Source organism: Euwallacea similis, chromosome 16 (assembly GCF_039881205.1).
Source record: "Euwallacea similis isolate ESF13 chromosome 16, ESF131.1, whole genome shotgun sequence".
NCBI lineage: Eukaryota > Metazoa > Arthropoda > Insecta > Coleoptera > Curculionidae > Euwallacea > Euwallacea similis.
In genome coordinates this window covers 4,190,951-4,215,555 of record NC_089624.1, presented here as the reverse complement: position 1 = coordinate 4,215,555, position 24,605 = coordinate 4,190,951, and the positions used below count along the sequence as shown (strand labels likewise).

The 24,605-nt window shown below is 32.9% G+C and overlaps 1 protein-coding gene across 2 annotated transcripts in view; it reads left to right on the top strand.

Annotated features, from left to right (window-relative positions):
* LOC136414147 (insulin receptor-like) overlaps positions 1-24,605 on the top strand; it is a 39,088-nt gene that overhangs the window by 1,885 nt on the left and 12,598 nt on the right. Inside the window, exons 1-2 of one of the 2 annotated variants that reach the window (XM_066398000.1) lie at positions 14,156-14,816; positions 24,435-24,603. In XM_066398000.1, the coding sequence (XP_066254097.1) occupies positions 14,427-14,816; positions 24,435-24,603 (559 nt within the window). In that variant the 5' untranslated portion in view covers positions 14,156-14,426. Of the gene's footprint in view, positions 1-14,155; positions 14,817-24,434; positions 24,604-24,605 lie in introns of those variants that run through there. The other variant, XM_066398001.1, reaches the window with a different exon arrangement.

Here is a 24,605-nt window from a genome sequence, read left to right as displayed (position 1 = left end):
CTCAAGAAAGAAAATTTAAAATTTTCATCCCGATCTCAGTTTGGTTCTAGCAAGTTTTCTCAGATTTTTTTAAGGGCTTAGCAAGACTCCCTTAAGATTTGCTCTAAAATTGGAAAGTTTCATCAGTGGTAAAAAGTTGAAACTTTAAAACTCGATTTGTATAATTATTGAGTTGATAAAAGCTACACTTGATTTAACAAAAAAAGCATTTTTCAAGCTGTTTTATGTAGGAATTTTGAAAAATTATATGTTCAAGTAGACCTACTGCGTCTACGAACGTCTACTTAAACACATATAAATAATCTCTCAGGTTGTCAGTTTAAACAAGAATATTTGCCAAGTTTTGTTGGAAAAAGGGACGTAGCTCATAAATTAACTGCATATATAAATTTCTAGGCAGATCCTCTAGCATTAATAGATTTCGAGGTGAATAATCCATCAATCATCAATCTTGTGAACATGCAATGAAATATTCAGCTCGACTAATAAAAGCGTAGTAGAGCTCGATTTGATTACACCAGAAAACAACTTTTCAAGCTGTTTTAAGAAATGAAAATTTTGACAAATTATGGTCTAAATTGACTTTGAATTGAGGGTTAATTAATCACCCATTTTTGCTTAAAACATTTATGCTTAGTTTTTCATCATTTTCCTTCAAGGATCTTCATATCATGAGCGGAAAAACTTTCATCAAGGGTCTCAGCTAATGTTTCAATATATCCTCGACCAGAAATTAGATTTATCAGGATCAGATTACTGTTCTTTTGTAATCATTCCCATACTTAGCTTCCAGAAGTTCAGCTTTTCTTCTCATTCCCTTTTCTTTTCTATTGTTTCTTGACTTTTGCAAAAGCTTTCAGTACTAGGTATCTTATTCCCTGTAATAGCAACAAGATTTTTGCAATACGATAAGAGATGATTGGTTTTGAAGGTCGAACTGTTATCCCCAACAATTAAGTCCCAATGGCTACATATATATACAGGGTGCCCGTTTTTCAAGCTCGACCATTGAGATTTGGAATCTTTGTTATCTTAAGAGATTCGAGTTTGGTTAAGTGTTTATCAATACGTTCCTAGATATCCATGGAAAATTGAAATTTATTTATTTTATTTCTTTGCTTGTAAATCGGAAATTGTGCATTATAAAAGGATTTAACTAAATCACTCTCAGAAAATGTTGGTACTAATTTTTAATAGCGTTTGATGTCAGTGGTCGAGATTAATTTTCTTCTATTGCATAAATTTCAACTGAAACAAGGGCAAACTCTTTTAATATTTGTTTTAAGTTATAGCATATTTCCTTACCGTGAATTGTGCTTATTTCAAGGAAATCTTAAAAGCATTCCAGGTGCATGGTTTATTTAATACTATAGCGAAAGTTGCTTCTGAAAATAGTTATTAAATTCGGACTTGCATAAAACTTTAGTTTTATCGTGAAAACTTCTCTAATAACCAAATCTCGCCCTTTTCAAATTCCGCCTCCGCTTGCAATTTTACGAAGAATTTCTGGAATGAAATGCTTCAAAACAAATGAGAAGGTGTGTTGGTCTGAAAAGGTGCTCTGAGGAACTTGAAATTACGAGTCATTTGAATACAGGATAACTAAATTATATGAATGCAATGAGACGAATGTAATGTGACGTCAAAAAGACAATATCAAGTATTCCTGACTCGTTGCTTTAAAGAACAGCATCTTTAACCCGATTTGGATCTATGCAAATTACGAAATGCTACACGTTTTATCCCTACTTAATTTTTTATGTAAATAAAGATAAATAAGAAAAATTCTTGATTTAGTAAACTTATTTTACTTTTGTGGGCTGAATCAATATCATACAGAATTTCGGCTAAAATTCTTAATTCTACTTGGAATTTCTCATAACACTGGAGTATTTCACGTAACAAGAGAGATGTTCAAGAGGTTAGTTCAGTGAGATTTGCCAGTAGAGGACAGGTTTCGGCCATGATTCCTCAGGGAAAGCAGAGGACTCTATACTTAATACACTTGTGAGATATTTAAGACCCAACCTAGTTGCTATGCCTCTCTTTTCTGTAGTCTTTTTTATTCAATAATTAATTAAACATTTATATGAATTATTTCTGCCTCATTATAGAAGTTATTTCTAAAGTAATAGTGTTTCCACCTTATCTTGTTGGGAAACCTGTTTAGTTTAATTATACAGGGTGTTTCCAAAAATGTGAGCAATATTCCGGAAATGAAAAGTTCTCGGCGAAAGATTGTACTGCTATATGCCTATAAATTCTTTCCCAAAAACTTACCCTTACGATAATACAGCTTTTCAAAATTTGACAGCGAAACTGGGATTTTCTATACAACTTTTTTTCTAGTTGATGAAATTTATGAATTTATTTCAAAGTAATAAATTTATTTTTGACAATTTTAATACAAAAATGATGATTATTTTGATATATAGGTAATAGAGTAAAAAGTATACGTAAAATGGTGTTTTTCTGAAAAACAGTTTGGTTTACGTACATCAATCAAAAATACCTTTTTTTTCTTAGATACGTCAGAAATTTAATAAACCACCTAACGTTTAAAAAAACCTAAGACTTCAAAAGTTTCGGGATAAAGAAGTTGAGAGTAGCTTCCCCTCTACCTCGTCGAAGATGTATAAAGAAGTTATACATTTTCGAGTTAGGTCTTATTTTATTAACTTTGATATAATACGCGAGTGACTCAAAATTCATTAAATGTTATGAATCGGAAAAAAAGTTATTTAGAAAATACCATTTTCGCTTTCAAATTTTGAAGAGTTGTATTCTCGTAAGGATAAGTTTTTGCAACTTTTTAACAATAACTTTTAATTTCCGGAATATTGCCTAAATTTTTTTAAACACCCTGTATATTTAACGTCAGAATTTAACGATAATACTTATTTATGTATAAAGGACATATCTAGCACAGCTTCACGCTTTCCGTTCAATTTTACGATCATATATCTTCAATAACATAAAAGGTAACGTGCTTTCTTCATTTCTTCTGTCACAAAGACACCCGAATTTGAACAATTCTTTCTTATTTAAAGGAAGTTGTCTGCCTACTTCTGTTCATTCGACTGTGAGCCAGCATACAATGCAGACAAGAAAGACGATTTCAGGCATTTAAAAGTTAACAAGACCTCAGGTATATTGTCTCTGATTGCCGTATAGGTTAACAGGGGTCGGATCAATTTCTCCAATACTCCAATGAAAGCACTTAAGAGTTTTAATAAACCACGTCGAGTTGTCGCCTTTAAAGTGCCACGAAATACGCAACAGTAAATCTTTAACTTCGTAGCTCGCACAACTTATCGCCTCTGATCGATAAAATAACCATTTAACTTTAAAGTCGATTTTCAGTGAAAATTGAGGTGCAGAGTGCTTCAAGAGGGGTTTTGTGTGTATTCAGTGCGTTAGTGACAAGTTTAATTTAAATTTAAATGTGTGTATGTGTAGGTTTGAAGTGATTTCAGTGATGAGGGCCTTTGAAGTAAATTCTAATTACCCACTTGAAAAAAAAATTTAAAAATGCTAATCACTTTATGGAATAAGACTTTCTAGTTTTTGAAGCGAATTGAAAATTGCATTAATTTCATGCCTATCAATTCTACAACTAACGTCAAATGTTAGACACCAAAAACATCTAAAACCCATAGTTATTGTACTTAAATCTAATAAGGTCCCTAAGTAATAGAGCTTACGCCATTACTTTTAATAACCGTTATTTTTAAAGCATCACATCCAGGCTACCATTAATGATAGTCGCTCGTTGCTGAAGTTTGTATTTTATGAGGATTCTATGGTTTCAGAAATAAGCAAACTAAATTGAATTCATTTCTGTGTATGTCGTATATTATCCGGACCACTTTGATCTACGGATTTCTAAAAGATCGGTCCTCAAAATGTGGGAAATGGTAAAATATATTCTTAAAATACGTCCATCCTTCGGAAAATTCAAGGAAAAATTCTAAGTGTTTAAGATTTTTTCTGACTCTAATCGACTGATATAAATTCTAGGGGAACTGGTTACTTCCCTCGAGGCCCTGAAGATATGAAGGAGGGACACTTTTGTTTTACAGTTAGAGTAGATTAGCTTTATTATGAGTGGGCTTGATACCGTTGCACCGCGACCTAAGAAATCTATTGTATTCAATATCAATTACAGTTCATCTGGCAGATTTAATTTATTAAGGTAGTCCATTGCAATGAGTTGCAGTTTAGCGAGTTAACTATAACTAGGCGTTTAAGCCTAGTTTCGCCTCTCTTGTAAATGGAATTTTCTTCCCCAGAAGTGTCAGTGGCTCTAAAAGATTCGATTTCTTCCTTGCCATCACCATTTTACCGGAAGTTCACAAACATTAGTTCTCCCACGCACCCCTCGTGCATGTTTGAGAATCTTCTGAAGTAAACCGATATATTTTCTTCATGACGCCCTCGAATAAAATTCACAAAATCAGATGTTCTGGAGACTTGGAATGCAGTTTGAACCACCTTTATTCTGTAGAGACGCTTTCAAAATCGCAGAAATATCCTCATTTCTCACACACTAAAATAGATATTAAAACCCTGTTCATGCAGGCTTATAAACCGCTTCGAGACGATTGACTTGAGTATTTTTAGAGGGTAATTAGTTCCCCCGACAGATTCCCGAAATATCGGCCCTCAAAGTTTGAAAACTGCTTAAAAGATGTCCAAGTCAAATACTTTTCTTTTGTGAGTTAATGGGTTAAGTATTTTCATTAGAAGTTTGGCACCTGGAACGCAGTAGGAAGGTATCAAAATCCTTTAAAAAAATGGAAATTGTAGGAAATCTGGTAATGATAAAACAATAAAATTTACCGCAAATCAAGTTTTATTCAGAGACCCTCATAAGTTAAATAGTACTCAAAATCCAAATTTTTTTTTAGAATCTCAGCTTTTAGAATATTCAAGGAATTTGGATCATACCAGGCCCACCAGAATATCCACATTAATAAACTTTGAATAGCGTCTAGCATTTTCTATCCAACAAAAGTTTTATTTGAAATGAATATTCCGTTTAACTCTTGTGAACAATTTAATAATCTCGTAAAAACGGTGGAAAGGAATACGATGTAGAATTCACGTAAATGATGATAAAGTAGTACGTGTATTTCTCCGAGAAATGCTGCAAATTAAATACGTTTAAACTACGAACTTCTTTTGAATATAATATTTGGCTTTATTGTGAAGTATTAAATTTCTTGGTTGCGGGGTTAAACAATTATTCAAAAAAACAATTCAGATGCAACAAGTAAAGTTTAAAGGGTTTTGAGAAATTAAGGCTGCAAATTTGAATCATGTATTGTTTTCTTTATACGCGAATCAAAATCAGTAGAAAATACAATGCGTTTTTATGCATTTTTTTTCATATGAAGGAATTTAATACTTTCATGATTTCAGACAAAAATTTACTAAATAAATATTTTTGAAAAGAAAAACCAGGCACAGGTTCAAACAATTAGAAATACAGGTCACTTTTCTTATAAAAGGACGTTGGTGACATTTTTATTTGAGGTACCTCGAGTTTCCACTGACTTTCCATGTGCGATAATATTCTCGTCTTAATTTAAGCACAATATCCTAACATTCCTAAAGCGTAGAAAGACAATCTCTTTAGGAAGCCAAATTAAAATTGTATTAAGATTATTAGTTTAGTTTAGATTAGATTAGTTAAGGCTGTAGCAACTGTCTAATTTTTTACTTATATTTCTAATCTCCGTTTCTAATAATCGTTCCTTGTCACCTTCGTAGGAAGTTCTAAAACCTTCTTCATTCAGAGCCTTTGAGTCTCACTTGTATAGATATTTATTGCAGAGCTTTTTTTTCAATATCACTAACAAATTGAGTAATCTGTAGGCCTTAATGGATAAAGGAAAGCCTTATGTAAAAGCTGATTTAATTTGCCTTTGTCCTTTACACGTTAAAAAGAATTCTTAAAAGAAAATGCGTCATTTGTATCTACATCGATTAGTCTAGAACGATCTTCCCTTGGGAACAACCCTCTTTTATAAGGAGATAAATAGAGACAGCAATTCCGAGGGTTAATACCCCTATCAGCAATAAAGTGCATTGTTTTTCCGGTTGATATCTTTGGGGAAAATCTTGAAATCAAATAAATTCCACCAACCTCAATGATTATCACAGGATATTAACAGACACTAACCCGGACCAAAGGGCCTGAGTTTCCTGTCCACTGCACTGTAGAATGTTTCTCTACTTGGGATTGTAATCATCTGTGGTGGTCGTTGGGTTTAGTGGAAATTCTTATATTTATCTGTTTTTAAATTAAGTTTCTCACTATTTTGCTCTGGCAGTTCTGTTTGCTTCCGCAATAAGTTATTTTAACAGTTATTTCTAATTTTAAGTGTCCCTAGTTCTGGAATATATTTTAAGTCAGAGCAGTCCATTAGGTTTACGAAAAATACTAAATTACCTAGGTATGTCATATTCTTATTATTAAAATCTACTAAACAAATATTGATGTCGATTTGGTTTATCTATTTTTTAAATAATTTCGGCTGACATATGAGATCAAGAAAACGGTTTGAACCGCAATGGGATGAATGGAGTAGGGATTCAAATTTAACCATAAAGATGTACGCTTTTAACTTACCGGGAATCTGGGAGGGTAAGATCGATATCGTCTTTTAAATCATGCCCTACCATACCCTAAGTTCAGTTGTATCAAACCGGAATTTTTCTGCCCTACAATAAAGGGAACCGCGGCCTTTCTTAGCCCTATCGAATTTCAAATTCAGTGGCGTCCCAATATTTAATCACAGAATTCTCTCTAGAATTTTACTCTTTTTACAAACTCCTTTGTTCAATCAATTTGTAATGAGCAGAAAGTGTTCTTATTTGCCGGAAGGAATTATTACCAACTCGGAGAAAAGTCATGACCAAGCTTCTTGAACTTCGTAATTTTAACATTAAAAGTAAATATCAACTTTTACAATTGCAGTTCTCAAAGTTTTTAAACTGAAAACATTGCGAAAATCCTAAAAGATGTGGTTGAATTGGAGATCTCCCCATGGAAATGGAAATAGGTGTTTCTCTGGGGTTCTGGAAATAGGTGAAATGAAGTAATTTCCACCTTTCCATTAATATAATTAAATCACATTTATGTCATTTATACAGCACGACTAAGACGAAGAAATTAAGTCCACGTTAATAGCTTTCATCGTTTTCTCCTGCGTTTGTATTAGAGTTTCCATTGATGGGTTTACGTTGAAGCACAACGCTCTTTGCTATAGTTTCCAATATATAATTTATGCATGGTTGTCTTACGGTTTCCCCGTTGTTGGAAAATTGACAAATGCATTGCACAAACTCGATTTATTCCGCGTCCTCACGCAAAGCCCTAAATAGTGCTTTTGTCGATAAATTATTGTTTGTGTGTTTGATCAGTGCTAATATTTGGAGACATGCACAAATGCAAACTAATTCCCATATTGTAAACATCACGTTTACGTGTTTCAATTTCTATCTGTGAAAATCCGTTTTTGAAATAATAGATAAATGAGTTAATTTGACAAATATTATTCGAGTCTTTTTGTGTTAATTTTTATTGCAATTTTTAACACTTAATAAGATTATTTTTTCAAAATTTTCCAGACAGATTGATCTATGGAAATAATAAAAAAAGTCATCCATTTGTAAAGTATTTTAAAACAAACCAGAACATATGGATTTGCCAGATATTTTACATTTTTTTTGTTAATTCCTCTGGAAATTTCAAATTAAACTGAAAAACCTACAATTTTCATACACGAACAAATAGATACGTACAAATAGATTGTCCTATAAAACTTAAACAAAAAACTCGCACTGATGGTTCTCATCACTAAAATTTAACATTCCTAAGTCTAAAAGCATGGCTGCAGGTAAAATAAATGGCCTCTGCTCAATGTATGGTAATTACTACTCAAATATTCTGTTTAGAGTTTCCCTCTCTAGATACGGTGAGTCAACACGGTTATTTGCAATTGGAAAAGTTGATGGAACTGGAGGAACTTTATACTGCAAAAAGCAATAGTTTGAAGTTTGGAACTGTTCAAAACATAAGTTCATTGAAATTATTAAATAAAACTACATTAAAAAACGCAAAAGTAAATTGCAAAGGGGCGTTTCCCTTCACGACAATGAAATTTGAAATGAAACTCGGGTTGAAGTAGATACGATCAATATGAAAGAAAAAAGGAACTCCATGAACCTTTCTCCCTTGATGAAGTTGATAGGAAACTCGTAGTAAAGTCATTGAAACAAATAAAAACAGTCTCGGGTGGGAATTAAATGATTTTCAGCATGCTCAGGTTTAATTGATTTCCTGGTTGATATTAGTATTTTTCCTTGGAAGCTCAAAATAAAAAGAAATGAAATCCAGATTCAATTTTTCCAACGATATTCAACATGAATGCAAAGAAAACCCGGGTTGACCCTGAGTGGTTTCACGAAACGAACATTGTTAGAAATGTAGATACGACTTACCCACGGAGTTTTGGATGATGTTAAACTTTTAGTGAAAATGTTCAGATTGGGAAGAAGCTCTGATTCAATCTAAGTTGTTTGCAAGAACAAGTTCAAGATTAAAAAGAAAGAAAAACCGAACTGGAAATAAGACTTTTTCGAAACGTTTTATTTTCCAACAGTTAGCTTGAAAGAAAAATCGTGTTACATCTATGTCTTTTTCAGGAATCATTGATTGGCAGTAAGGCATTTCGCTATGAAGCTCAAAATGAATCAAATGAAGGATAAATGAAAATGAAACGTGGGTTGACATCCTGACATTTTCCCAATGATGTTCAATAAGAATGCATAAGGAAATTCGAGCTGAAACTGTTGCATTATACCTTGATAGTCAGATTTAGCAGGAAAATTCGGATTGAAGCAGGGACGTTTTCAACAAAAAGCTCAAGGGAAAAAGAACTAACCTTAACTCGTGTTAAAAATGACTTTTCTTCCATTATGTTGAAAGTAGTTTAGACTTCCACCTGAAACGAAGCTGGGGTTCTGGAAGTCTGGAAGGTTTTCAACAAAATACTCGAGATAAAATTCAGTCTGAGTGTTTTAAGAAAAAGCTAAAATGGTAAAGGAAAAGGGATTTGGAAATAAGACGTTTTCATCCATGACGCGCAAATTGAAAGGAAACTGGAAAATTCAGCAGCACTAGAAATGGAATGGAAGTCCTAACTGATAGAATAAAAGGATAAACAGTATAATGTTGGTTTATGACCCAATAATATAGAAACCAGTGTATGCAAATTGTGAATAAAATTGGGACTTTTCATTTGGAGTGATTCAAAATGTCACTGTTAAAACACCCTTTGAATCGATAAATTGACATACTATTAATCATGAAGAAGAATGATTATTTCCATGAAATCTTAAAGACATGTAATATTAGGTAGATAAAATAAATTTTGGTTTTGAAAGATTAAAAAGACTGGGAAGAGTTATGGTTGTCTTTATGGCGATGGTGGGCATGCAGAAGCCCCCGTTAATTCAATTTATTTTGTATTAGAAGTACGATAAAAATGTTAAACCAGAAATACAATTTTCTGCTGATCTGAAATCGAATAAGCAAACGTTCTTTAGTGTTTTAAATAAAATCCACAAAATCTGGCGAATTGGCATGAATTTCTAACTAGTTTTTGCACCGCATTTATTTGACAAAAATAAAAAATGTTTTAATTTGGATCATTTTTCAATCGCAAACTATGTAAAAACTGTGAATAATTGGAATTAAATAACATTTTTGTTTCTCATGTTCTATTAACTAACCTGATGGATAACCACCTACGAAATTACATTAAGTAACATCCTCAAAACATTACTTTTATTTGAACATGAGACAAATTTCTATTTCGCTGCCAAATCCTCTATAATAAAAAAAAACGGTGCAATTATGATGGAACAGCATTAGAATTAGTCATTCTTTCTACTGGCCCACTTCAGCTGTAATTGGTTTTGTTTGAGCGATTGCTTGTTCAACTGATCGGGTATTATGGTTTCGTGATGGCAATCCATAATTAGGTACTATTAGAATTTCAGTTTCTACGTTAACCCCCCCCCCCCCCCCCCCTCCCAGCCTTCGTCCCTCCAATAAATCGGGGGGGTATCAGCAAGTAACGAGTCTAATAATTTAAAAATAACCTTCGAATTGGCAACAAATAAGATCAATAATATCTTTGCTTTAATCTAGTCGTGTATACATGACAGAAATACGTTATCAGTTTACACATATTTTCACTGCATACATATATGTACGTGGTAGAAGATTATTATTACAACTTCCAATTAGATCAAAATGCTCGCAGTTTATGAGGCATATATTATTTTGTAAGCGATGGTATTGCAAAATATTAATATTTGTCGAATTTACGACAAACACCTCAAAACAACTGGTCATATGGGGAGATATCAGCAGCATAATACTATCCAAAATATTTGTTGATAGTGTGGAGTTAACGTAGCTTTAACTGATGAAATACGCAGAAATGCACATGAACTCTATTATAGTACAATAGAGTGATGGATGATGCTAATTTACGACCAACGTAATGCGAGGTTTTGTACAACACAATAACTTAGACTAACAGATGAAATGTATGCGGATATGTAGATATTTTAGGGTCTAGGCAATACCAAATTTCAGGCACGTTATAACTTTATTTTGATTTCGTAGGCGGACGATGTTATCAAATCAAGCAGATAATATTCATTTCAGGGACTAATGCGTGGGTATGTAAAATTAGTACTAGGTAAATAAAAGTCCGTTTAATACATTTAATTGGATATTCAAAATTTGAATTTCAAATAAATGTGTTAAACGGGAGTTTACTGGTCGAATACGTTCTTTGGACCATGGCAAAGTGGTTATCCAGGAACTCGTACGGGCCACGTGGTAACCCCCAGTAAGAGATCATGAAATGATAAATACAACCACTATTCTGAATAACGATGTTAATTAAGAAATTTCTCACCTGCCCACTTTTTATCCATTTTCTGATTCTCTTATTCCCAAACAATCCGTGCAATCTTGATCAATCATTAGTTAATTAACTTACGTTCGCTGGCCATGTATGATGAGCATTAATTATACCTGAAACTCTTGAAACGTATGCACGTGTATTTCGAATGGTGGGAATTTCGTTGTCGACAGGTGTAAGGGTCCACCTTTTTTCTCATTATCCTTCAAAATAGGGGATTAAAGGGGCAATTGCCCTTTTTGGCGACCATCCAGGTGATTCGAAAGTTCGTATAAATAATAATGGTTTATAATTTATGTACACCGAATAAGTATAAATTTCCTTTCAACAATGCAATTTTTATCGAGATCAACACACACAGCCTAATAAATAAATTCTAGTTTGGTTTCCGCTGTGTTTGCCTATCCATCTAACAGACGTGCCTTTGATACACAACATAAATTAGATAAGCAAAAAGAAAATGGGCTCTTGTGACGCAAAACAAGGGGAAAACTAAATAATGTCTCTGGAAGCAATCCCTTTAATTTAGTAAACAAGTCACTGCTCGAGAAGTTTAAATATTTGCAAAGATGGGTAAAATGAGGAGTGGGAATCTGATAGGAAAAAAGTGGGCTTGGAAAACTAGAAGCGATATTCTATTTTTTCAAGCTTGGTAAATCTTAAGACACATATACTTTAATAATCATCTAGGTCTTCTACTAGATTTAGCAGATTTAGCTAAATTAAAGCAGGCTTCGTGAGCTGTTCGTACTTAAATTAAGAAAAATAAAGTCACAATCAATGCAATGGTAAAAATTTATTAGTCGCTAGCGTACTATGAATCTCCAAAGAACCGCAATAGAGCTATATTTCTATGGTTTTCTATCAAAGGAAACGTAACCAACAGAGGCAGTAGTGGTGAAGACAAATACTAACACACGCGTGGTTTAGCGTGTGAAATCCTACCAAACGTGTATAAGGAAAAACAAATTAATTATGAGCACAGTGCGACGAATTACTGTAGCTAAAGCAACAGTTGTAGCAATATGCTATTGTATTAGTTAATTAGGAAAAATATTTCATACTACCTATCTCAAAAAGTTGTGAATGTCTATAATAAATTCAGCAAAACATCACGAAATATCAGCGTCACGAAAGCATCGATCACGAAAGCACGATCTGCAACGATGGAGCAATTTTCCCTTTGGGGTCCAATGTCGGTCCAGTAAACTTTTTATTTATTTATTTATTTTTTTATGACCCATTGTCATGGAAGAAATGATGTAGGTAACTCGCAAGTAAGTTTCTTGGCATACTCGAGTAATTGCCGCCCTCACTTGTAGCTCATGCAACATTTCACGCTCGTGTGTTAGATGTTATTTTGTTCGCTTGTTATGTAAATAACCTAAATAATCTATCGTTTAAAAATTCTACTAAATCATACAAATCCACTTTCCCCAAACTACCTAGGAGAAAAATGATTAAAAACTTTAATAAAAGACAATACGAAATTCACTAAATAAAATGGAGAATTTGAAAGTTCTAGAGGAAATGCTAGAAATTACATTTTAGAATCAACTTACACGTATACTATAGAAAAAATATAAATACCTATATTTATGTTCGTGCTTTTATCCTTAACGGACGGCGTTTGTTAAAGATTTTTAACGACTGCCTCCATCAAGAACCGTCTTCTTTTTTTTTCGTATATTAAATGCAAATAACAGTATAAAGTAACGAAAAAATATTAGCTTAATATTAATAATTAATTAATTTATTAATATTCCCTGCTCGACTCCATACACGAATAAAATGAAAGTATGATTATTTCGCTCTCAAAAGATTCAAGGTGGGTTTTATCACATTAAATTGAGCAGATAATTGCCAAAAAAGATAAAATGGAGTTCATATCTTGTTATATTTACAAGGAATGAGCAGCCAAACTGGTTTTGACCGAAGCTAAACTGGGCACCTGATGAGAATTGGTTAAGACTCGTTTTGAGACTGAAAGTAGCAAAATTTCCCTAGAGAAATTTAACCAGATCTAGAAAATATGTTTGCTTTAATTTGACGTTCACCTTTTAAGGAGCAGTTGAGGATTTTTCTTGTTTTTTTTTCATCGCTTTCATATATTTTCTTGTATTTTTGTTGATTTGCAAGGAAATTTTTGAAAAAAAAGTGAAGATTCAATTATAAAATTTTGAAATGTGAACTTATCCTAAATTATATGTGTAATTTATTAACTAATCCAGAACTTTTTCAGAATTTAAATCTAGAAGTAACATTCGCGTGGTATTGGGACAACTTCCGTAAGTGCATATGTGTGAGCGTTTTTAGAGGCTTTGAGGGGCTCCCCTGTAATAGTACTCTTTGTTGACCATCAAAAGTCCCAAATTCAATGCAAGTATCAATTTTCATTGATTTTATTTCGATAACTTCAATGGGTTTTTTACATTTTTTTTTAAGATGTTCGTGATGTTCGTGAAACTTTACATTATTTGTTGGCTATCCAGAATTCCCAAATTCAAAGGCAGAATTAACAATTTCCTTTGGAAACTTCGTACTAGTTATTAAAACTGGCTACTGGTTTTTAAAAACCTGTTTTCGAATACGTTGATGTGTGGGATTTTTATGCAAATTTAAGGCCGAAGGATATATTACCTTGGCGCTCTCGGGGATAATGTCCATGAGCTTTTGAGCTATTTTTTGGATATTGTGCACACTTCTTTGCTCTATTTTTTCAAACGCAAGATTAATAAAGCTCTGTTTGCTACCGGAATAATGTAGATACTCTCATCTTCCAAATAATGTTAAAAAATGATATGCAATATTTTCAATACGCTCTTCGAAGAGATAATTGCCATATGTGAAAATGAAAACATCATCCCCTATACCTCATCAATTTAATTTAGGGCTGTGAGGTATTATTAAGGGGGAGATAATGTTTAATATGAGAGCAATGAAAGCGCTTCTGAGACCTTGAAGTCATTAGGCCCTTTGAAACTAAAACAAGACGTTCGCTTTAAGTTTCCAATTTTTATATTATTTCTGTTAATTTGAAGCTATAAATAAATTTTTGTATTCATTCAAGTGGTCGTATTGTATTATTGCAAATTACTCAAACTAAATCGAACTATTTAAACATTAGCATTTTTAATGATACCTGCAGGCCATCGTCCTTGAAGTTCACACTAAACTAATTTTTTTTGCAATTCAGTTTTGTCAGTGTGTACAGTGTCACTATCTGCGTCTCTCCTATTTCCTTAAAGATCACTAGCAAAAGATAAAAATACAAATTCCTTTTTATGGATCTGTTTACAAGTCTTCATCAACATTTGCCAAAAAAAGGCAGCCTTAACAGCTATTTGAAGTCTTCGACTTTATCAGTTGTATAGTGTATGTTCGTTCGTGAATGTGTTTTAGCTTTGAACCAACATGACTGTAATTATTTATCATTTCGCATTTTTGTGCATTTTAACCTTAACCTTCGTGAATTCCGATTCGGAACCAGAAGTGTGCAATTACGATTTTCGACTACGGAACGATCTGCTTATGCTAACAAGCCTAAAGAATTGCAGGATAGTTGATGGCAGCATTGAAATAGCCCTCCTTATGGAGAACATGGGATCAGAAGGAGCCAAATATCAGAACGAATACGTGTCTTTCCCCAATCTGGAAATCATTACTGGACACCTAGCTATTTTCTCCTGGAAAGGATTAACTTCTATTGGTAAATTGTTCCCGAACTTGAGAGCCATTAAAGGGGTCACTCTTTTTGATGGCATGTACTCCTTTGTTGCTTATTACATGGATGACTTAGAGGAGGTATGTCTTAAAGGAAAATATGAGGCTCTATTTACCTTAGTTTAACCCGCTTTATTGAATACCATTACCTGATCTGCGGTTCATTGCGAAATGTGTTGTCGCATTATTCAGTTGCATTGTCGTGCATTTAACGTACAAAATACAAATACTTAAAATTTGCCTTGTTAATGATTTTTTCCGCCTTGACCCGCCGTATTAGTTTAGAAACGAGGCTTGTCTAAATAATGTTGAAATTAGCAATTGCAAATTTTTAATACATTTCCTAATCCGAACTTAATTTCTTTTTAAATAATACGCCACAGATATTACTGCAACTAAATGGGACAACATAATGTAGAGCCCGTTACGTTAGCATAGTTGAAATGAAATTTAGAGTCACTTGTCGCATGTTTTAAGTTGCTTTAAATGAATTATTGTAAACTGTAGCTGAAATTAGATTGTGTTATTGACAAAGCAGTGAAACTCCTAGGCGTGCCTACGACAATCTGTTGTTATGCTTTTCACATTCCATGTTATGAATGAGCACGAAGCGTGATCTTATTGAAGCTTTCTCATGATGACTGAATAGAATTTTGGTTTTGTTCAATGACCTCTCGTATTTGCTTAATTCTTAGGTTTACGTATAATTTGGCAACAACACAATTTAGCGTTTCCGCTGTTTTCGCCCATATTTTAATTTTGCGTCAAGGTAAGTTCCAGTCTCTATTAATAGCCAAGCATTTATGCATTTCTATTTCGTCATAATGATAAACTTAATGCGTCTCAACCTGCCTTAACATACTTGACCTAGGGCTCAGAGAATGTGAACAATTCGTATTTTTCATATAAATCGAGTGGAATAAGAAAATGTGAAAATTATATTGTCTGTAGTAACATACCGGGTGTTTATTAAGTACTTGCACAAACTTTAAAAAGTGAGTTTTTGACTATTTTTAAGATAAAAAGTACATGTGAACATGGGCTCGCATCGGCTTGGCGCTTGAAATGCAGGGCTTTAGTTTTTTTTTGTTTAGTATTTTGATTATATCTATTTATTATTAGATTACATTAATCAAACACCCGGTATATTCGAAAGAGTTCATCAATCAATGTTAAGGCGAATTGATGCACGCATTCCAGTAGGCAGCAATCATTTTCAGCAATTATTGTAAATGTTATTAACTTATTTGCAAAAGTAGGTTAGTCTTGTAACTGCTCTAAGTTTGTCAGATCACAATACAATCAAGAATAGATACATTTTTCCGCTTATTTTTCAAAAATTTTCAGGGACTCAACTTATAAATTTCCAACGCAGGTTTAAGTTTAAACCAGTTTTTTTCCAAAACTCCTGCTTTCAGTGACAAATAATAAGATTTATAGTTACTTAAGTCCAGGTACAACACTGTATGTGGCGTCCTCTAACGTCAAACAAAAAACTAAGTAAATATTTGTTTCTTATTACCGATATTCCCAATATTGAGAATTTAAATTGACACGTTTTTAAACAAAAATGTAATCAGAATACCAAACAACTTTTCTGAAGTACTGTATCTCAGATCCAAGGCGATATGGACTCATGTTCATGTAAACTTTTTATCTTAAAATTAGTCAAAGATTCACTCTTTAAAATTTGTGCAAGTACTTAATAAGCACTATTTATATAAATAATAATTTTAATTGTTAAAAAGGCAAAATAGGTATATAATACACGGCTTATTTAAAAAAAGTTACAGTAGATTTAGGTATATGATGAAGATCAAGATACCTATTAACTGTTCGTATGGAAATATCGCTTAGTACAATAAAGTCACTAAGATAATAAATTTTGATACAAATTTATCTCCAGAAGAGTTTTTTTTTAATTTCCCATACAGAGTTTTTCAATTTTGATTACCTAAATACTTCCAAAAAATCCAAGATTAACAATAAATCCAATAAAAACATGAGTATGCACAGACAGACACGAAGTCTATGGCACGGAATACATTATACTTTATAAAACGAAATTAAACAATAATTACCATATTTTCCTAATTTTGTTAATTCATTATTGGAATTAAATTAGCATAATAATGGACCGCGGATTTAATGTCGTGTGTATAGGTAGATACCCAACAACACTGACCCAAAAAGTAATTTATTTTGTAAATATACCATTATGTCTCAGGTGTGTGGGGCATCTGAGTCATGGCTTTTTGGAGTTATTTCCTTAACCATGACACATAGCTATTTTTCATGAACTATTTCGAAATAGACAGGAAAGACGCAGTTTCTAATTACGCGAATTATCAAAGTTATCGTTTAAGTGTCTAATGAGTGATTAAAAAAAGATAGCAGCGAAGTCGAGAAGAGATTATTTACGTGAGAAAAATGTTGAATAAAGCTGAAGGATTGTGTTTATATAAACTTGAGTTGCCATTCCTAAGTTCCCATAGAAATTTTATATCCGTGATAGAGATAAAGGCCCTTTTGCATACTAACCTAAATTTAATGACTTAATGTGAAAAACAACAAATGGACGTTTTCTGTGTTTATTTCCTCTTCTCAATCTAAATGCTCTAGTCATTGTGGGGATGCTCCAAATTTCCTTAAGTAAGTGGTTTTTCCAAATTGAGAAAAGTAAGTTGGGAGGAAAATAAAATGAGGCCAAATTAAGGGAGAATGAAGTATTGCCAAGATGTACGGGGGAAACTATTATGTAAATAAAAAAATCATTGTGTTTATAATTAAAACTCTTCGTGAAAGGTTTATATGTTAATATTATGTATGTATGTTAAATTCTTTGTATATATGTATATATGTATGTATATCAGGGTTAAAGAAATTTAGCACAGTCCAATATTCAGTAAGAATCCTCCCTAGTGTTTCTTTTTTTTGTCTTTCTTACGGTTTACTCCTCAGTTACGGCCCTTTCCGCCTAAGCCTTAATAATTTCTATGAAATAACCTGAAGATACTTATTATTGGAAGAAACTGGGTAATTAAAAAGATATATTTCCTTACTTATATTTTATTATTATTTCCATACTCACATTTCAGTTATTTTATTTCCCATTTTCCTTTTTTCCGATCTCCCTCGAACTTCGGACTATTGTTGATTAAACATGAAGTGAATCTTGATTTTCGCCATTTTCAATTGAGTTTCAATGCCTCAGTGGTACAAATAAAAATAGATATTAATTCCGAAGAGAGACGCAGTGTAAAGAGAGATTAAGAATATCTTTTAAACCATGGTTTAAATCCTTTAGACTTAGACACCATTTATGTAATTGAGACGATGTTGGTTAAACTGATTGAGTGAATTTTTATGGATTAAAATTCTAAACTTCAAAATTCTTAGTTTTCAACCGCAGCTCGTTCATCTTTGTCACGACCAATTGATCATACAATGAGTACCTTTGAGAACTTATCAAAATTTTCATCCCTCAGTTTCCGGAAATACAAGGAGAAACGTGGAAAAAGAAAATTATAAAATTAAACTAATTTGAAATTGATCTAGTTTACCCTGTATGATGGTGGTGTAAATTCAGATATACTCGTATAATTGCATACCAATTGTGGATTTCGATAGCCTCGTATGAACGAGTCCCCCGGCATTTTTCATTAAAAAAACTGGTCAAAAAGATATTATATTTTATGGTGCTGCCATCTACATGATTTAATAATTTACTTATGTAAGTACACGAAATATAGTTCAGAAGGCAAAAAAAATATCTCCAGGCTTTCCATAAATATTTCCCCTAAAATTCAATTACTTTAAATAGATTTTAAATTTTGAACATTTTTTGTAATTTTTGTATTACACTAATCTTATTGATTAGGGTATTTGGTAGACCATCGAAGGTTATCGTTTCATCAATATTTCATCGAGATTAATCGATACATGCATTGTGTATCGAAGCACAATTCAATGTAATTCTTTCCAAAATTTTTCGACTTGATCCCACACCATTCTGGGCATGAATTTAGATGCCTCAAATATCCTCATTGCATTTGACCATCTTCAATTTCTTATAGATGTGAGAGACTCTTGTATTCTGCTATTTATTACAAGCCCTTAAGTCCATCTGAGATTATGATTTTTTTGGATTTTTTAGGTTTTTGTGAGTTTTATACTTGAATGCTTTTGTTCCTTGGTGATAAAATTTCTATGGATTTGATTAAGTTATCAGTGATGTGGTTTTCTCAGGTTTCGCATAATGCAGCCTATAAGTCTTTGGAAGTAATCATAAGAACTTGTTAGGTCCAAATGTAGTAAATAAAGTTTTTGATGGAATTATATTCTCTTTTCAACAGTCATGATAAGACAGAATGGTTTACATGCAGGTAGTTAAAACATTTTACTCTTTAATAATTTTATCGGTGAGTGACATGTATGCAGATTTCTGAGTTCTGAAACAGCTAGAAAGATACTTTCGTAGTTGCTCCATCTTGTAGTTTCGATGGTATTTTTCCAGAATTTTGATACTTTTTCATGAACAAATTAGATAGAAACGAGAAGAATTTATTTTTAGACTTATGTACACTATCAAGATTTAGAAGTATTGATTTCAGCTGAAACAACTTTGTATTCGCTTGGAAATAATGTCAAAATGGAACAAAATTTCCAGTTAATACACAAGTTAAATTACTATCATCAATATAACTCACAGATGAAATATGTCTTTAGGCTTGGTTTTAATCAATATTCAGATTAGTTCGTCTCGTTTGTTATAGTCATCTTTACGCAAGATGTTTTAGAATATTCTCGTAAATTTCTTACCTAAGATGCCTAATAAAAATGCAAAATTATTGGCAAAAGAGAAGATAGATCCTCAATTTCAGATTCGGCTTCCTTTGAATGCTCCTTTAACTTGCAAGAAAATACTACAAATTAATAATGAAACGAAACTTTTCATTTTTACTGCTTCCACCTTGGAACTTTTCAATTTGGTTTAATTTTGTTTACTCGATCTTCTGTAAACATTAGAGTTCTGTTTAAACTGAAGTTGTAATCACGTTGTAAACGCGTAGGTGTCTCGCCTTATATTACCAATACTCTGATGTATTCTATTCTTTTCTGGCTTGTACTATGCACGATGAATGTTACAAAAAACAAGAACCGTAATGAATTTCCCTTTACTTTATATTCAGCTGAAAAAAAAAACAGTTCCGCGAAACGTGCCCGGTGTTGTACATGTGTGGTAGAAAGTTTAAATTGGTTAGTTAACAAAGAAATTACGTCACTTGTGTTATCCGTAAGCTATAATTAGTATTTATAACAACAGGAGAAACCACCTCAAACGAATGAAGACTGATTTTCGTGATTTACGGCATTTGATTTGACCGTGCTAGAACCAGAGAATTCCCTAACGCCATTGAACCGACATAAATAACAAAAATCGATGTCAAGGGTTCACCACTGAAGGTTAAAGTCGAAGGAATGATTGATTATTTCTTCCTCCCTTAAAACTTCTCCTTCTCCCTTCGCAACATAAACCCCATTACGCAGCTATAGAATTGCACCTACATACATAATACGTGCTTCTATTGAAATACTTTTTCGTGTGCTAAGCACTGTATTACATGACGCAAATGAAACGAATCTCATTTTATGCTGAATATTGTCTGAGATCTTCATATAAGGCCATCGTATGTGTCAATTGCATGGCGCATCTCGTTGTCTCTATCAGCTTCAAAATTGCTCAATTGAAGGAATGTTGAGGCGTGTGTTTTGAATCCTTTTTGAGCTGGCTGTAGAAAATAATGGAGCGGGAATATGGCAAAATATTCCAATGTGTGTGGTGGAAGCACCACACACATTGTTTGTCTGGCATAGCGAACTTTTAAAGTGCAGTTTCATATTTTTATTGTTGAAACTGGTGTTTGTTGCGATATATATTTTTGCTTGGGAGGGCAGGTTTTTCATGAGTTTTGCCAGGTTTGTATGAAAAATCTTGATGTAATAGAATTTACTTTGAGAAATTCCTGATGAAACCACATATTTCAGTGCCACGTTGACTTGACGCCTTGACAACATTTTCGTTAAGATTTATCTCACAAATTTTGCACATTAATTCGATCTAAAACTATAATTAAATTACTCGATGTCTGTTAAGTGAGTGTTACTATGTAGTATCTTGATACTGTAATTCTCAGCCCTTCCAGTTAATTTTCGGCTTTAGGTAACTTTGGGTATGAAAGCATTTTCATCTCCATTGTCTGCACCCATTGTCAGTTTTTCCTGCGATATTGTCCTTTGTTTTACTTTCCCCATGAATTGTTTAATTGTCTATTATCTCCTTCATTTGGAGCATAAAATTATTTCGAGTATAAATAGCTCCTTTTAAAAGGGTTTGTGTTCGGCCATTATTCTTGGTCTCTCAAAAAATCTCTAATTCGTGATCCTGCCTAATCGATATCCTGTGGTTTTGCCTCGATAAATCCATTTCGACAATTATTTCAAATTCTACGTTCATAAAGGACCTGCATTGCATTTTTATTTTAAGAACATTACGAAAAAGTCTTCAACGGTCTCATTAGGAGATGACTTAATGCTTGAACTTTAAATGCTTCCTCTCATATTTTCCCACAAATTTGCAATAAAACGTCTATACCCACCATTATATTCCCTCAAACCATAAACAGTTTCTTCTTAAACTTGTAGGTTTCATATTACACTATGTTTTATAGTTTTGTGGTGCACTTAAAATACATTAAACTTTCAACATTTTAGTAACGCACTTAAAATCGCTTTAGCTTCAGTTTTAACAAGAATTATTATTCTCCGACTCGCAAACAGAGTTGATTGCTTTAAAAGTATAGCTGTGTTTTAAAACTGATTTTCCAATACTCCCTTGCTAATTCCATTATGAATTATCCCCATGTGCGCTGTTTTTTTATTGCTTATAAATTTTCAATTTTTACTTAGGAATGAAAAACCGGCAATGTCTACAACAGTTGATTAGTTTTCTTTTAAACTTTTTGAACTTGGAGAAATGCATCACTGTCTGTTTGTCGCAACTCTCAGACATGCAATTCCTGAAGCAACTTTAGTGATAGATAGGAATTCTTAAGTATATTGTAACTTATCCCTGAGGGGAGTAATAATTTCATGAATTCCGTAACATAGAAGTTTTCTATACCCACTCATGTACCATGTTCCGCGTCTAAGTCCGCCCCTGTTAATTAACGTCAAACTTTACAATTCATAATTGACCTTAGGACTAAGTGGTATGCGTCTCAGATTTCTACCAATTTAAAAGTAATTATGAGATTATTAACATAGAAATTTCTGCACCTTAACTTCTCTGATTGATGGTAGTAAATTCCTGAGAATCGTCTAATTAGCGCCATTTTTGAAATTCTATGATATATACTGATTTAAATGGGAGGCTGATACGTCTTCGTTTCTTGATGTTTAGTTGCCGGATTTCTATCGATTTGAAGGAGATTATAAAATTTATGCGAAAATTTATAGATGAGGCTCTGTTGATTGGATACCATAAATTCCTGAAAGTTCGTCTAATTAGCGCCATTTTTGAAATTCTATATACTGATTCAAATAAGAGTCTGATACGTCTCTGTTTCTCGATGTTTAATTACCGGACTTCTATTGATTTGAAGGACATTATAACATTTATAGATGAAGCTCTGTTGATTGGATATCGTAAATTCCTGAAAATCCATATAATTAACGCCATTTTTGAAATTCTATATACTGATTCAAATATGAGTTTGCTACGTCTCTGTTTCTCGATGTTTAATTACTGGATTTATATTGATTTGAAGGAGATTATAAGATTTATGCGAAAATTTATAAATGAAGCTCTGTTGATTGGATATCGTAAATTCCTGAAAATCCATGTAATTAACGCCATTTTTGAAATTCTATATACTGATTCAAATATGAGTCTGCTACGTCTCTGTTTCTCGGTGTTTAATTATTGGATTTATATTGATTTGAAGGAGATTATAAGATTTATGCGAAAATTTACAGATGAGGCTCTATTGATTGGATACCATAAATTCCTGAAAATCCATGTCATTAGCATAAGTTTTGAAATTCTATCAACTGCTATAAATAAGAAACTGATATATCCCTATTTCTCGATGATTTGTTAGCATACTTCTACCAAATGAACGGAGGTTACAACATGAATTTTGATATAAACGTATAGATCATGACTCCTCTGAAAATCGTCCGATAAGTGCAGTTTTTAAAAATAATTATGGAAACTGCATCTAATATGAGTCTCATACGTCCCTGTTTTATAACGATTGATTAGCTGGTAGATTTCTATAAATTTAAAGGAGATTCTAACTTGAGTTTAATTAGAAATGTTTAGACAAAAACTCCTCTGATGGATGGTAACAAATTCCTGAAAATCGTTTAGTTCACGAAGTTTCTGTAATTCCATTAAACTGCCCTCAACATGGTTCGGATACCTACGTGTTTGTTTTCTGTTAGTTAACAGGTTTCAGCAGATGTAAAAGACATGAGTTGAATTTAGATATGCATTTGTCGACGACAACTTCTCAGATAGGTGGCAGTAAATTTTTCAAAATTGTTTGGTGTAGACGGTTTTAAAAATTCCTTAAACTGATTTAATTATGAGCTTCATACGTCGCTGTTGTTCATAAATCGTTGTTGTCCAGTGATTGGTCAACATACTTCTGTAGATTTAAAGAAGTATATGAGATGTCTTTAGATATAAACCTACCGACGAAAATTTCTAATTCGGATTAATTAATTTATGAAAATTATCTAATTAAGGCAATGTTTTAAATACTGATAAGTTGCCCCATCTTTAAGATAGAACGGTTCTCATTTAAAATTATCGCTTAGTGGATTTTCTTAAGAGGAGATTGGTACGACATAAATTTATGAATATATTCACGAGTCCTCCTCCATTTCGTAACAGTAAATACCTGAAAATCGTCTAATTAAATCAGACAATATATTTAGGCCGGAAATTTGAAATATCAAATTAATGGAGATTACGAAATGGATTTGGGTAACAATTCGGCGACGAACTCTTCTCAGACTGGTTGGGTTCCAACGATTAATTAGGAGATCTCTGCCGCTGAAGAGCGAAAATACGTGCAATTTATTTTTTCTGATTATCACGTGTCATGAAACCACATTTTTTTATAAAACATCTGAGATCGTTGATGCTTGATTGATCGAGAATGCTTTCAGGTCTGTTAGATTTGTCAAAAGTGAACGAGCTTTCGGGAATTCGAAATTAGTTCCCTTTGTCCGCGTTATGATGCAGGAAGTCTTTATACTGTTTGCTAATTGGATCTGAGCTTCTCACTATCTAAAACTGTTTTCCCAAATAAGGGCATTCAAAGAACAACACGCTGACCTTTCTTACAAATTTTTATCACATTGACATTACAAAATAAATTTTTGTGATAATACGAGGAGGTTTTGTGGCATTTGTTTATATATAAATAATTAAATTGCGCTCAATACTGTCAGTTGATATTGTTGCAAATACAATCACCAAGAATTCAATTGAGGAGCAATTGCGAGACAAAGTAATATATTTACTATTTACAAGCGACTAAACATCGCTTATAAATTGATAGCCATATCCACTCCCTTCGGAATTAAAGTAGATAACTCTGAGTAATTAAACTAATTTAATTGCAGATCGGAACTACCAAATTATCGTACATAGGCCGAGGATATGTGAAGATGGGGAAAGTTCCCAATTTATGTTTCGCAAATACGGTCGACTGGAAGAGAATCGGTGCGGACAGCTATGTTCAATATCAAGAATACAGAGATGACTGTCCTGCCTGTCCGGCCCATTGTGGCGGT